This window comes from Sciurus carolinensis, chromosome 17 (genome assembly GCF_902686445.1).
Source record: "Sciurus carolinensis chromosome 17, mSciCar1.2, whole genome shotgun sequence".
NCBI lineage: Eukaryota > Metazoa > Chordata > Mammalia > Rodentia > Sciuridae > Sciurus > Sciurus carolinensis.
This window is the reverse complement of record NC_062229.1, coordinates 54196614-54209785: the sequence shown is the minus strand read 5'-3', so window position 1 is coordinate 54209785 and position 13172 is coordinate 54196614. Positions and strand designations below refer to the sequence as shown.

At 41.9% G+C, this 13172-nt stretch overlaps 1 protein-coding gene across 2 annotated transcripts in view; it reads left to right on the top strand.

Moving 5' to 3' along the window:
* Positions 1-13172, top strand: part of Cacna2d3 (calcium voltage-gated channel auxiliary subunit alpha2delta 3) — an 885854-nt gene that overhangs the window by 773664 nt on the left and 99018 nt on the right. For both annotated transcript variants that reach the window (XM_047531971.1, XM_047531972.1), the window contains 2 exons: positions 8898-8959; positions 10150-10194. In XM_047531971.1, coding sequence (XP_047387927.1) covers positions 8898-8959; positions 10150-10194 — 107 coding nt within the window. The remainder of the gene's footprint in view (positions 1-8897; positions 8960-10149; positions 10195-13172) is intronic.

Genomic DNA, 13172 nt, shown 5'->3' with positions numbered 1-13172 from the left:
AAATTTCTCATGAAATATTTTTACTGACATTATCTTTCTGGAGAAGAATTTTCTGGAACAAATTGTGAAGTCATGATAGGCACATTGATGGAGGTGGTCTTGGTTCTCAGCCTGAACTAAGCTACATACAGACTTCAGCCCTCCCAAGGCTGAGTGTGCAGCAGAGGTCCCTCCAGGTCAAGGTCTGGGGCTATGCTCTTTGACCCACAACCTAAGGTTGCCAGATTCAACAAATCAAAAATATTTTCTCAGGCTGGGGATATCACTCAGTTGGTAGGGCGCTTGCCTTGCATGTACAAGGCCCTGGGTTCGATCCCCAGCACCACCACCAAAAAAAAAAAAAAAACTCTGGCAATCCTATACATTTTTTCAATTGAATTTTCTATATATCATGTCTAGACTGTCTGCTTCTATTGCAGTGTCAAATAACTTAGAGTATCCAGATCATGTTCCAGCTGGCCCTGGACACAGCATGGTCCCGGATTCACCACCATTGCCACCCAGCCCTAGAGAGAATTTGAGTTTGGGAGCTTTGAAATGAACTCAGGGTCCCTCCATGAGCTGAGTGTGCTTGCACAAGTCCCTTTCCTTCACTCTGCCCAGTAACATGAGCCTGAGATTCAGAGAACCGGGAGGCATACCTCTGCTCTGTGAGTGACCTGCCCACGAGAATATTTTATTGCTGTTTGGAATTAAATACACACAAACATCCAGCTCAGAGGTGTTTGGCAAATATATGTAGCCATTCTACTATGTTTAGAAATGTTTAGAAATTTGACCCCCAGACTGGTTATAATCACTTTGGTAAATGTTATTAGGTAGTGACCTAATAAGAAATTATTAACTAGGGAGCTATGATCTGAAAGCTTATAATTTTCTTAATGGACATTGATTTGTACAGCCTTGATTAAAATACAATGAAACTCAAGGCTTAAATGTTTTATTCTGAAAAGTTGAAAGGGTGGGAATTGACTCTAAAAACGCATTGGCTTGAAAATTTATTGAAATAATATTATTCGAAGAGTTTTGTGAGCATAAAATGATCTGACAAAAACTATTCGCTGCCAGCGCCAGCGGCTTGGGAAAGCTGAGGGACTATAGGTTTCTTCAGATGAGGTCTAGAAACTATTTCCAAAATACCTCAGGGGCCCAAAGAAAATTATTATTCCATTCCACGGCCCTGCTCATTCTTTTCAACATTGATCCAGTCAAGTAATTAGAACCCCAAATGGAGGAAACATGTTTAATTGTCCTTGATTATATTTTACCAAAGGTGACTTTTCCCAAGAAACTCTGACAGGAGAAGGCATATCCAAAGTGAACATGAGAGAAATATGTGAGTCAATGGATCAGGTTTTCCTATCTATTGTCCCCAGAAGCCAGGCACAGAGGATAGGTAGGGATGCTTCCAGATTAAAATAGGCCTCCACTTTCAAAGAAAATCCCCTGCCAGGGCCTTGTCAATCCCGAGATAATGTGAGCCCTGCTTCTCCGCCCTTCCTTTCACCACAGGCATACATCATGTTGCTCTTTGTTATTTGGAAGCGTGTACATATAAGAAAGATTGTCACCACCACCCCCATACCACAGGGAATACTTCAATAGCAAAATATGCAACCGGTGAGGGGGGGTTATATGTACAATATCTCCCCTTTTGATCGTCAGAATTCTTCTCAGCATCCGCTAAATTATGAGGTGTATCTGCTGCTATGAGATTGGATCCCCTCTCCCCCGACTCCAACTTCTGGAATAATACCATCCCCATCCAGACTTTACCAAGATTATAACAAACATGTATTTCTTTGCTCTAAAGATCTTAACGATTGTCCCTGCTTGATCTCCCTCGACTACCATCTTTTAAGAAAGCTTTAGGGTTTGCCAGCCTGACCCCCAAGGGGACTTGAAGGCAACTAACTGCCTTCTCTTCCCCCTCATCTTCAGCAGGATATTCTGTTCTCCGTTTCTCCCAAATTAGTCCCAGGATTTCAGTTGCCTTTTGGGTCCAACATTCCATCGTGCAATTCATTAAAATCTTCACATGAAATATTTAACAGATGAGTTATGTCATAATTCACATTACGGTTTTAAATCGTTATTCATGTGGTAAGTCATTTCTCCCGGACATTAGCAGACCTCTGGGATGGGCTCACATTTGATGTGAGGAAGGTTAAGGGATCTTTCCTTCAACACTTCAGAGCAGTGACTTTATTCCAAACCCGGAGTTCATCATAAAATCGTCCAAAGAAGTGACATTCAGATGTGTTGTTAGTTCTTCTTGCCATTAAGTATTTTGAAAACAAACAGAAGAAAATATTTCAACAAATGTGGCTTGGCTAACAGCTATTATGGTTGACTGTTAATTGAGGCAAGTTGGAAACCAAATGTGCCCCATTTTGTTATTATCGCTGCTAGCATTCTTTGCCATTGTGCGCAAAGAAACAAAAATTCAGGGAGACCATCTAAGGGGCGCTGAGACTCAGTGTGAGATGATTACTGTGCTCTGTAAAAATAGCCACTAGCCTGCTTGAGAAATAAGACCAGCAAGGGGCCTTCCTCTGGAGGAGAAAATCTGGATGGACATTTATTGATAGAATTTGGATTTGAAGGAAAGTTCTGCTCCTAAGAAAGCAAATGCATGGGAAATCCTCAGCAGGTATCACATTCATTATTAACTTCCTGTAGTTTTGTTTTCCATAATAAAGAGGCAGTTTTCTACTTTAGGTTCTATCAACAGAATGGAATCTATCAGAAGAAAACTCTCCCGTTTGTGGCCAGGTCAGTTCAGGGAAACTCCAGGATGTGACTTTGTGCATCAGAAACAAATGGTCTTCGTCTGCATTCTGCCAGCGAGTGCCAAATCAGGAAACCATTTCGTGGCCAAGCACCTGGCTGATGAGATGTGGACAGTGTCAGGAACAACACTCTTCAACTCTGTACCCTGGCACATCTAGCCTTGTCCTCATGTGCATAAATGATCACGATTCTAGAAGGGACAGAGTTCCAATGGGGGAGCACCCCTTTCATTCATTTTGAAGGGAAAAGATTGATTTTAAGAGTTTGTTCAGTTGACGTCATGATTTTATAAAGCATTTACTCACTGATCTCATACCCCGAAGATCATTTCCAGCTGTGAACAGTTTGGATTTATCATGGATGAGTTTTCTGCCCGGTCTTAACACGTTGACATAAAAGGTGTATTGGCTGTGAACTACAAGAATGGAAAGCTCTAGAAGCTTTTTGTGAATGATTTGCACATCGTGGTATTTAGTCTCATTTATCCTTATTTCCCAAAAGTTCTGTTCAGAAGCCAGAGCTTGTGGGACTCTCTTGGTGGAGACAAAGTAGTGACAGGTTGCTTATCAGCAGTCATACGGACAGTGCTTGTAGCCTGTTCTCCAGGGGGGGGTAGGAATTCTGGTTAGAATTCATTCGTGGTGACAGGCTTGCTTTTCTACATACCAAATAAGCTCTCCTTGCGTATCTGAATGCGTTGTAGGACTGGAGGACTAGGCAAGATTGGAAGTAGGGGTGTTGGTGTGAGCTTGCGTGCCAGGCATGGTGAGGGCTATTTTATAAACCGGATTTGTGCTCCTAAGGATATGTTGCAAGTTGAGGCCAAGCCCACAGAAAATTATTTCTAAATGAATACAATATGAAAAAGTTATTCTATTTCTAATTTTACTTGTTACATTGTTATTTTGTGAGTTTCAGATTACACTTGAATGCATGTCTATTAACGTGATATGAGATGCATGCATGATTTCATCTTGAATGCATTTGAATATAATAGCACTGGAAATGTAATTTGTATTCTCAAATTTTATAAAGCAAAATAAATAAATCTTGCGGGGGGCAGTAGCCACATTGGGCATACTGCATTGATTTCTTTGGGGTTCTCTCAAGCTAGTGATTTTCCTTTGTGGGACTAAATTGTCTCACACTGGCAGTTCAATATAATCTAAACTCTCCAAACCCTTCGTATTACATCAGCCTCATTCCGTCCACTTCTAGGTGTAATGACACCATAGGTCTGTAAAGAATCTTACTTTCATTCCTTTAAGGGCTGCCAGCATCCGATTTTTCTCTGGGATCCCCTCCTGTGATTACTGACCACTGTCCAATGTAACTCTGCAGTGAAGGAAATGTTCTAGGTTGGCATGGTCCAGTTCAGTAGCCTCTACCTCTGTGTGGCCATTGAACTCTTGAAATATGACTAAGTGCAACTAAACTGTGAATTTTGTTGAATTTTACTTTTCATAGCCACACAGAGCTAATGGCCATGGATTTGAACAGCCCAGAGTCAGAGCACTAGATATCTCAGCTGTCTGTCCTTAGATCTGAGTGAAAATCAAATGGTCTGTATGCTGTGTGCTTGGCCAATGCCCTGTGATGTCCCATCAGTCTGAGAATGCTCTACAGTGACTCCCTGCCACAGCTTACCTGCTCCCCCCAGGTTCTATCCCCTAGCTCTTGTGTGTCTCTCTCTCTCTTGGCAACTGTACACATACCATCTGGCACTGGGTTTCCAACGAACCTGGGAAAAAGGGATGGAACAAAAGAGGAAAATTATACAAGTTAGAAGGTTGGGGAAAGAGGATATCTGGAAGGAGGATGCTCCCTTGAAGTTCTGTGATCTGTGTTCCTAAGCTGAATGTCTTCTCAGACCTTCTTAGCCTAGGGACATGAGTTGTAAGAACCATCACCCGGATCATTTAAACCCAAAGAGAAATTGGGTCAGTGAAATTCTCTTAACAATGGCAAGTCTCTTAATGATTCTGGTGTTTAGCTGACTTCCAAAGACCATCCCAGTATCTTGGGGATCACTGTCCTGGGAGGCTCACCCTATATTGACATTGGGAAGGAACCTATGGAATCATCTTGCTGGGATCCGTGCAGCTCCTAGGAGGTGATAAGGTTCCACCAAATGCTGTTATTCAAAGGAGACTCCGTCTCCAGCCTGCGGAAGAGGGTTCCCACAGAGAGCCCTGGAGCTTTCAGAATGGAAGTGAGGAGTACCGCAGACTCTGGGGAAAATACGTGGATGATTTTCTGGACTGTCTAAAAAATTTCAAACCCCAGGAATGGTGTTTTCATTTTCTGCTCTCTTCTTGGGACTTGGGTTTCACTAAAGCATTTTCTGTCCTTGTTTTCTTTATTAAATTAGCAAGACTGACTTGAAGCAGAATATAGTGTTATGGCCTGAAATGTTGTTGAAAGAACAAAATAGCCAGGCATGACAAATATCTCAGGTTCCATTTAGGTCGTGGGGGATGGGCAAGGAGGGGGACTCACTGATGTAAAAATGTGTTCTCTGATAAAAGCTAAAAACAAAAAACATGTGGAACAAAAGAAAGGAAAATAATGATGTTTGGGGTGGAATTTTGTTCTTAATTTTATTGTTTTTTTGTTTTTGGGGTTTTTTTTTTTTTTTTTTTTTTTTTACTTTTTTGTACTTTAAATCATTTTCATGCTTAAGAAATAAAGAGCCCAATGCATGCACCAGTGGCAAACACATTTCATTCTCTGTCTCCCACTGTCTGGGCCCTTTGCCTAGAACTTCCTCTGTAAGCTTTCAGACTGGACTTTCTAAAATATAAATTTGAGCTGGGCACAGTGGCACACACAGCCAGCCACTGAGGAAGGAGGAAGGAGGATCAGAATTTCAAGGCCAGTCTGGGAAATTTAGTGAGACCCTTTCTTGAAATAAAATAAAAATGACTGAGGATGGAGCTCAGTGTTTACCTAGCATGCACAAGTCTCCAAGTTCAGTCCCTAGTACCTCAAAAGCAAGCAAACAAAGTGTAAATCTGATTCTGACACTTCTGTAAAAGATCTTTAATGTCACCTACAGCAGATGTCATCCTGCTTTTTCTTTTTCTTTTTTTTTTTTTTGTGAACCATTCTATCTCTGTTGCAATGACTTAATTCTGTCATTGTAGCCACAGGCAGTCTGTAAGCTAACGGTCATGACTGTTTCAATAAAACTTTATTTATAAAAGTAGGCTGGGTTTAGCCTGATAAAATAGGTTAATCCCTGGCTTGCAGCATACTCTTCAGATGCCTTGGCCAGACAACCAAGACCATTTACCCTTTGACCTCAGCTTACACAAGCAGGTCCCCACTCTTCTCAAGCCCCAGAATTCGTGGTTCCCTCCATTGGGGGTCACCATCTTCTCCTAGTTCTTAACTTTGCTATGAGTTGGAGCTCTGTTTTACTTTCCACAAAGATCTTGTCCGCTTCCCAAAACCAAGTCAGCCCATCTATACTCCATAGTTCTTTGTTTATGCTTCTAGTGTAGATTTTACCATTGAATTCCTTCTCGATTAGACCTCAGCGGATTGTGTAGTCTCCTTCCCCTTAGTACCCAGAAGAGATCTTAGCACAGAGAAGGCCAGTGACCCACCAATGGAACTGCGAGTCTCTTAATCACAAGGAAGTACGTTAACTTTGAGGTGAAAATCCCGCAAACCCCAATGAATGCTGGGAAGCAAGGGCTACTGTTGCTGGAGGAGGCCTGGAGTCAGCCAGCAGGAACACAGCCAGGTGGAAACGGAACAGACTGGTTGCAGTCAGATCTACGTGGGAGCCCTTGCTCAGCAACCCCATGGCCCAGACAGGGAGTGGATGAAAAGTGGAGAAGTGGTGTCTAGGTTAGGGCAGCAGAACCAGGGAGGGAATGCAGCCTACTGGAGACAGATCAGAGAGACCTGGCCTGAATGATTAATGGGACAGAGGACTGACTCATGAGCAAAGATTACAGCACCTTGAGAGCCTGGGGTACAGGACCATCAGGGGCAGATGAGAGCAGGGTCCAAGTATGTGAGATGGATAAACACCCTGGAGGAAGCAGCTAGCTTCATTAGGGAGGTAAAAATAAGGGCACCATCAAAGAATGGGAAGGGTGCTCAGCAAGGACCTGGGAAACTGACGGAAGAATTCAAGAGGTAAGAGGTTGGCCAGGGGCAGCTCTGGACTGTTGGAGCTGGACACATCAGGGAAGGACTACTGTGGAGTGACTCTTTGAGGGAACCACTGTGGTTTTGACCTGCAGGGCCTTGCAGCAGTTTATGGCTGTTGGCCTTGACCCTGAGAGATGGCCTTAGAATTACTGTCTTACAGCCAGCCTGGGAAGGCTGACTGGGAAGCAATGCAAAAGAGGATCTGAAAAGAGAGACACAGAGTAAGACAGAGAAACTCAAGTCCCTCCTCTGAGCCACCAGTTATTGACCGTTAAAACTATTTTGAGGACCTTTTCTTTAAAGTTAGTTTCCTATGGCCCCACCCTTTTTTTTCAGCACTAGGGATTCAACCCAAAGGCTTCTACTTTGGGGGTACATCCCCAGCAGCCCCTTTTTATTTTTTTATTTTGAGGGAGGGTCAAGTTGCCCAGGTTGGCCTTGAACTTGTGATCCTCCTGCCTCAGCCTCCTGAGTAGATGGTGTTACAGGCATGTGCCACCATGCCCAGCTCCCTCCCTGTCTTTTGTAAAACCAGAGATACTTGTTCCAAGCCCTTCTTCAGCACAGGGTGCTCATCTCTGTTGCTGGTGCATTTGAGCAAATCCCAGCCTGAACCCTGGTTCTCACCTCGAACTCTGGTCCAACATAATGGAGACTAACTTTATTGGAACCGCTGTACACAACCCTCAGACTTCAAAACAATTCTGGTACTCACTGAAATTTTCCTCAAGATGTAGTCTGACCAAGTGGCCCACATCATGCCTAGTAGGTCTGTGGCAGACAATTTACAGAGCAGCCAACCTTGACCTTCTCAACCCTGGTTGAACAGTGGGATTACCCAGGGTCTTTAAAGAAACACCCATACCTAGACCCTTGCCCCCAGAAATTCTGGCTTAAAGGGACTTGGTGGGATGAAATATGATGAGCTCCTTCATGTTTGAGTTCTGAAGTTCCACCAAATTCCACCTACCACAGTTCCAAGTCACTTTCGGAACCTCTTAATTACCAGAGGGTCTATGCACCATTGCCTTAGGAAGCTTTTCTCAGACAAATAGTTGTATAATCTTTCCAGAGCTCCTGGGGAGAGAAGAATATTGAAAAGTGGACACTAGGGGGCCAGTGAAGCTCAGTCATGTCATCGCAGAGTGACTCCCTGCTAAATACCAACCTGGTGTCAAATGCTTTTCAAATGTCATATCTCAAAAGCACAGCAAAATGCATGTTTTAGACATTCACATTCATAGAGTAAGTAATAGCTGAAAGGGGGCCTGAAGAAAGACTGACCTTTTTCAAAATGTTTTTATTAGTGCATTATAGCTGTTCATAGTAGTAGGGTTCATTTTGACCTAGTCATACGCGAATGCAATATAATTTGTTCCATTTCAGTTCCCAGTCCTTTCTCTTTCCCTTGCCTCCTTCCTCCTCTGTTCCTCTTTCTCTATTTCACTGGTCTTTTCTTCCTTCTATTCATTTGTTGTTGTTGTTGTTGTTGTTTTTTAATCTTTGCTTTAAAGATATACATAAAGGTGGAATTCACTGTGGTATATTTATATGTATTTGCATAATTTGGTCCATTTCTTTCAGTAGTACTAATCTTTCAAATATACTTTTTTTTAAAAAAATCCTAATTTCAGTTTGTGTTGGGGGGATGATTACAGCAAGTGTATGAATTTTAGAAATATTAATGTAACATATCTCCAGAGTCGTCTCCACTGTGTTCTATTTGTTCTTTAGCAAGAGTTCTATCTGTAGAAGTAACCTTGAGAATTTCTTATCTGGAAGAAAAAGACGTCTTTAATTGTGTGCTTCACTGTACATTTTTTTTTTCTGATATGCTTATATCAGCATCTTGCCCTGATGGGTAATTTTCCCGGATAATCTTAAATAATTGTGTAAAGGGATCTCTGATGCTCTGTCTTATTTATAATTTGTTCCAGCTGTAGGCATTCAGATGAAACTTGAGTTTTTCCAAAGGAAGTTCTGGACTGCCAGCAGACAGGTAAGGTATAATTAGCATTTTGAAGCATTAGCGACACTGTTATTATACAGGTGTTCACATTTGGGTACCTGGAGACTAAAAGTGCCAGGTTGCCGATAAATGTAAAATAAACTGTCAGCTGCTCAGATTTCCATTCATTTCACTGCAAAATAAAGGGCTGTCAACATGTTAGACACCATGTGCTGAGCAAAGTAGTGAATTGGCTCTTAGGAACAGTTCTGAATTGTAAGGTCAAGATACCAACCTTCTGTAAGGAGTTTTTCTTTTAAAATTGGGACCTTTCAATATTGGGATTTCATAGTGACTTCCTCCTAACCTTGTTGTGATGCTGGGTTCGTTGTCAGTCTCTTTATTGCAATTGAGAAAACCCTCACTTGACTCGTTCTTTGGATGTATCTGCCTATTTTGGTCAACAGACTTCTCTGAGCTATTCTGCTTGGAGAACACAGGTATGTTCTTCTCCTTGCTGTGTTCTTTGTAGTGAGGAATCTCAGTGATATTTGCTCAGTAACTCAGTAGAAATGGAAACTGATAAACTGCCTCTGCCCATCCAATTCTAAATGTTGGAAGTATATATCCAAAGAAAATGATATCAAAATGCGAACTGTAAAAAATTTAAAAAATAATAAAAATAATAATACAAAGGGGGAAAAAAAAAGAAAATGATATCAGCATATCCAAGAGATACTTTCAGTCCCATGTTCCTCGGGCATGACTCACAAGAGCTAAGATGTGGAATCAAACTAGATGCCCCGGAACAGGTGAATGGATAAGAAGATGGGACAGTTTATCATTTCTTAAATTAAAATACTTTTTAAAAAACTATAAAACTGAGAACATAGGAATTTTTGTAAGTCATCGGAAATTGATTCAAAATTAAATCATTACATAATTACATTTCTTGTTACCCAAAGATTTGAGATCTTTAACAGATATCATCACTTTTGAATGACAAGATAAAATAGATGGAAAGGGCCAGGACTCCCCAGGTTGTTTTATATGTCTCTTTCATGATGGTTTGCAGCTGACATTGATTCTGGAGAGGGGAGCCAAGTCTCATCCTGAAGCACTCTCTTTGGATGACATTTGGCCTTTGCATCTCAGGCCTTGACTTTAATAGCTAAGTGGCAGCCACAGCAGATGTGGGGACATCCCAGTAATACAGTTTCCCTTGTTTCTGCCCCATACAGTGTGCCGCTCTGGATGGCAAATGCTCCATTAGCTGCGATGACGAGGTAAGATGAATTCCTGGCTTTGTCTTGTTTCTGGCCAAGCAAAGGTGATAGACCGCACTTTCTGACAGGGAGAATGCCACTGTAAACAGAGCCAGTTCTGACACGTCAATCTGGACCAGTCTCAAGCAAAAGAAAGCAGGGTGGGGTAGGCAGGTATTTTCTTTGTTTCTTCTTCTTCTTTTATTTTTTTTCCCCTCTAGTCATATAGTTTGTTTATGAGGGTTGGGGGAATAGACTTTAAAAATACTATGGACAGCTGGGCTTGGTGGCACATGCCTGTGATCCCAGTGACTTGGGAGGCTGAGGCAGGAGGATCAAGAGTTCGAAGCCAGCCTCAACAACTTAGTGAGACCCTGAGCAACTCAGTGAGATTGTTATGGTTTCAGTATCGCCCAAAAATTTGTGTGTGAGACAATGCAAGAAGGTTCAGAGTAGAAATAATTGAGTTGTAAGAGTCTTAACCCAATCAGTGGATTAATCCCTGGTGGGATTAATTGAAGTGGTAGGATGTGGTTGGAGGAGGTGGGAATTGGGGCGTGGCTATAGGGTATATGTTTTGTATCTGGAGAGTGGAGTCTCTCTCTGCTTCCTGATCACTGTGATGTGAACTGCTTCCCTCTGCCACCATCTCTTGCCATGATCAGTTCAGCCTCACCTCGAGCCCCGAGGAATGGAGCTGGCCTTCTATGGACTAAGACCTCTGAAACTGTGAGCCCTCAAGTAAACCTTTCCTCCTCTGTAATTGTGCTGGGCAGATCATTTAGTCACAGCAGCAAAAAGCTAACTAAAACAGAGACCCTGTCTAAATAAAATAGGAAAAGGGCTAGGGATAGGGTTCAGTGGTTAAGCATCCCTGAATCAGTCCCCTGAATCAAAACAAAATAAAAAAATAAATAAATGATTTTTTTAAAAAAGCCATGGACAGCACTGTTAGAATGTTGACATTTTATTCATAAGAAGTAATAAACATCTTTACTACTTTATGAAGCTCACATTACAGTGCTCAAGACCTTCCCTTCAGACCTTATCTTTGTTCCATTCCCACGACTGCTCAGTGAGATAAGTTGGAATTATTGTTCCATTTTGCAGAAGAGAAAACCAAAGACCAGAGAAGTTTAGTGACTCAGTTAATTTCATATAATAAGTGAACCAAAAATCTGGAGTTGAAAACTCTGGAACTCAGGATTTTCCTTTCTAGAATAGTACTTTCCTCCTCAAATCTTCCTTTGCCCTTCCTTCTTTTAGGTGGAGGAATTTAAGTCCCACACATCTGCAATGGAAGAACAAAAATGCACCACGCCCTGAACCTGTCCGTCAAACTTGCATTTTTACAAAATCCGCTCAGAACACCCTCCACCCCATGCTTTAGAGCAAGCAGAATCCTGATGACCTCCCACTTCCAGTTAGGTAGCTGCTTCTTTCCCTCTATTAGCTAAACATTAGTCAATGCATAAACTAAACTTTATAAATAACATGTTTATTATCCTGGTTACCACAAGGATTTAAGAACTCCTAACCAAACAGAATTTCAACCAAACAGAATTTCAACCCAGAAAATAAAGATTAGAAGTAGACTTCAAAAAATGTATTCAAAAGAAAAATAAGCCTGAAATTCCAGCAACTCGGGAGATGGAGGCAGGAAGATCCCAAGTTCAATAAAGGATGAAATTAAAACAGAACAGTTGGACTCCAAGGTCTGGCTGCCATTTTAAAATGAAATTTTTTTTTTTTTTTTTTTTTTTTTGTATTGGGGATTGACACATGGGTGTTTAACTACTGAGCCACACCCCCACCCCATTTTGTATTTTATTTAGAGACAGGGTCTCACTGAGTTGCTTAGGGCCTCACTAAGTTGCTAAGGCTGGCTTTGAACTCGCAATCCTCCTGCCTCAGCCTCCTGAGCTGCTGGGATTACAGGCATGAACCACCATGCCCAGCACCTTAAATAAAAAATTCTTAGTTATGATCATAAACATTGTCTAGGTTTCAGTATGCAGAGTAAAACCCAGTGCATCAGGTTTTCAACAGAAGCCCAAGTTTTTCTGATCATCAGATCAAAAGTAATTTCCCTTAGGAAAGAACACTCTGTGAAGTTTGCTGATCAATGCCCTTTCAGTAAATTCAGGGGTAACTTCCATAGGAAGGCCACAGGGCCTCAAACCTCCCTCTGTGTTTAAGACATGCATTGCCACACTCACATGCCCTGCTCAAGTACAATGCAACTCAAGGATGACGTCCATCAATCATCCTCCTGAGGCCCTGAGTTAAGCCCTTCCCTTAGTAATAGTGGGTACTATTATTAATCCCAATTTACAGTAATGGAACTGAGGATGGTTGGTTGGTTAGTTGGCTGTTGAGATGGATGGTGATTTGAATAGTCGATTGATTAATTAGTTGGTCAGTTGTTGGCTGGTTGGATGATTAGTGAGATAGATGGGTAATTGCTTAAATAAGTAAAACCAGAAGGAGCCATCTTCCTATAACTCGCCCTGCCTCAGTGTATCCTCACATAAGAACTAAAATGGATCCCCACTTAGAGTTGGAAACATCCAGTGTATGGTGCTCAGTGACTGATTTCACAGGTGGAATAGCATGTGCTTAGAGGTGAGGTTCTGCATTAGACTAACTTTAGATTCTGACAATAACATGCTGAGTAATATCAGACAATCTTCTGAGTCTCTCTGTGCCTCTGTTTCCTCGATGACACAATGGAAAGAGAAATAGCCATTTCACAGAGTAAGAGGAAGGAATGAGAAGAGGTATAAAGAAATTCATGGCATGGTTCCCGCCACATGATAAACACAAAAATGCCAGCTGTACACCAACCGTGTCAGGATTGTCTTCCCTCAGTAGCAGTTCACCTCAGTCTGAAACCTCAGACTACAATGGCATGTACACTGGGTACCCTCCTCTCTCCAGGACCCCTCTTCAGCAGCCAATGGGATTATGTCAATGTCAGTGTCAATCTCATTTAAAGG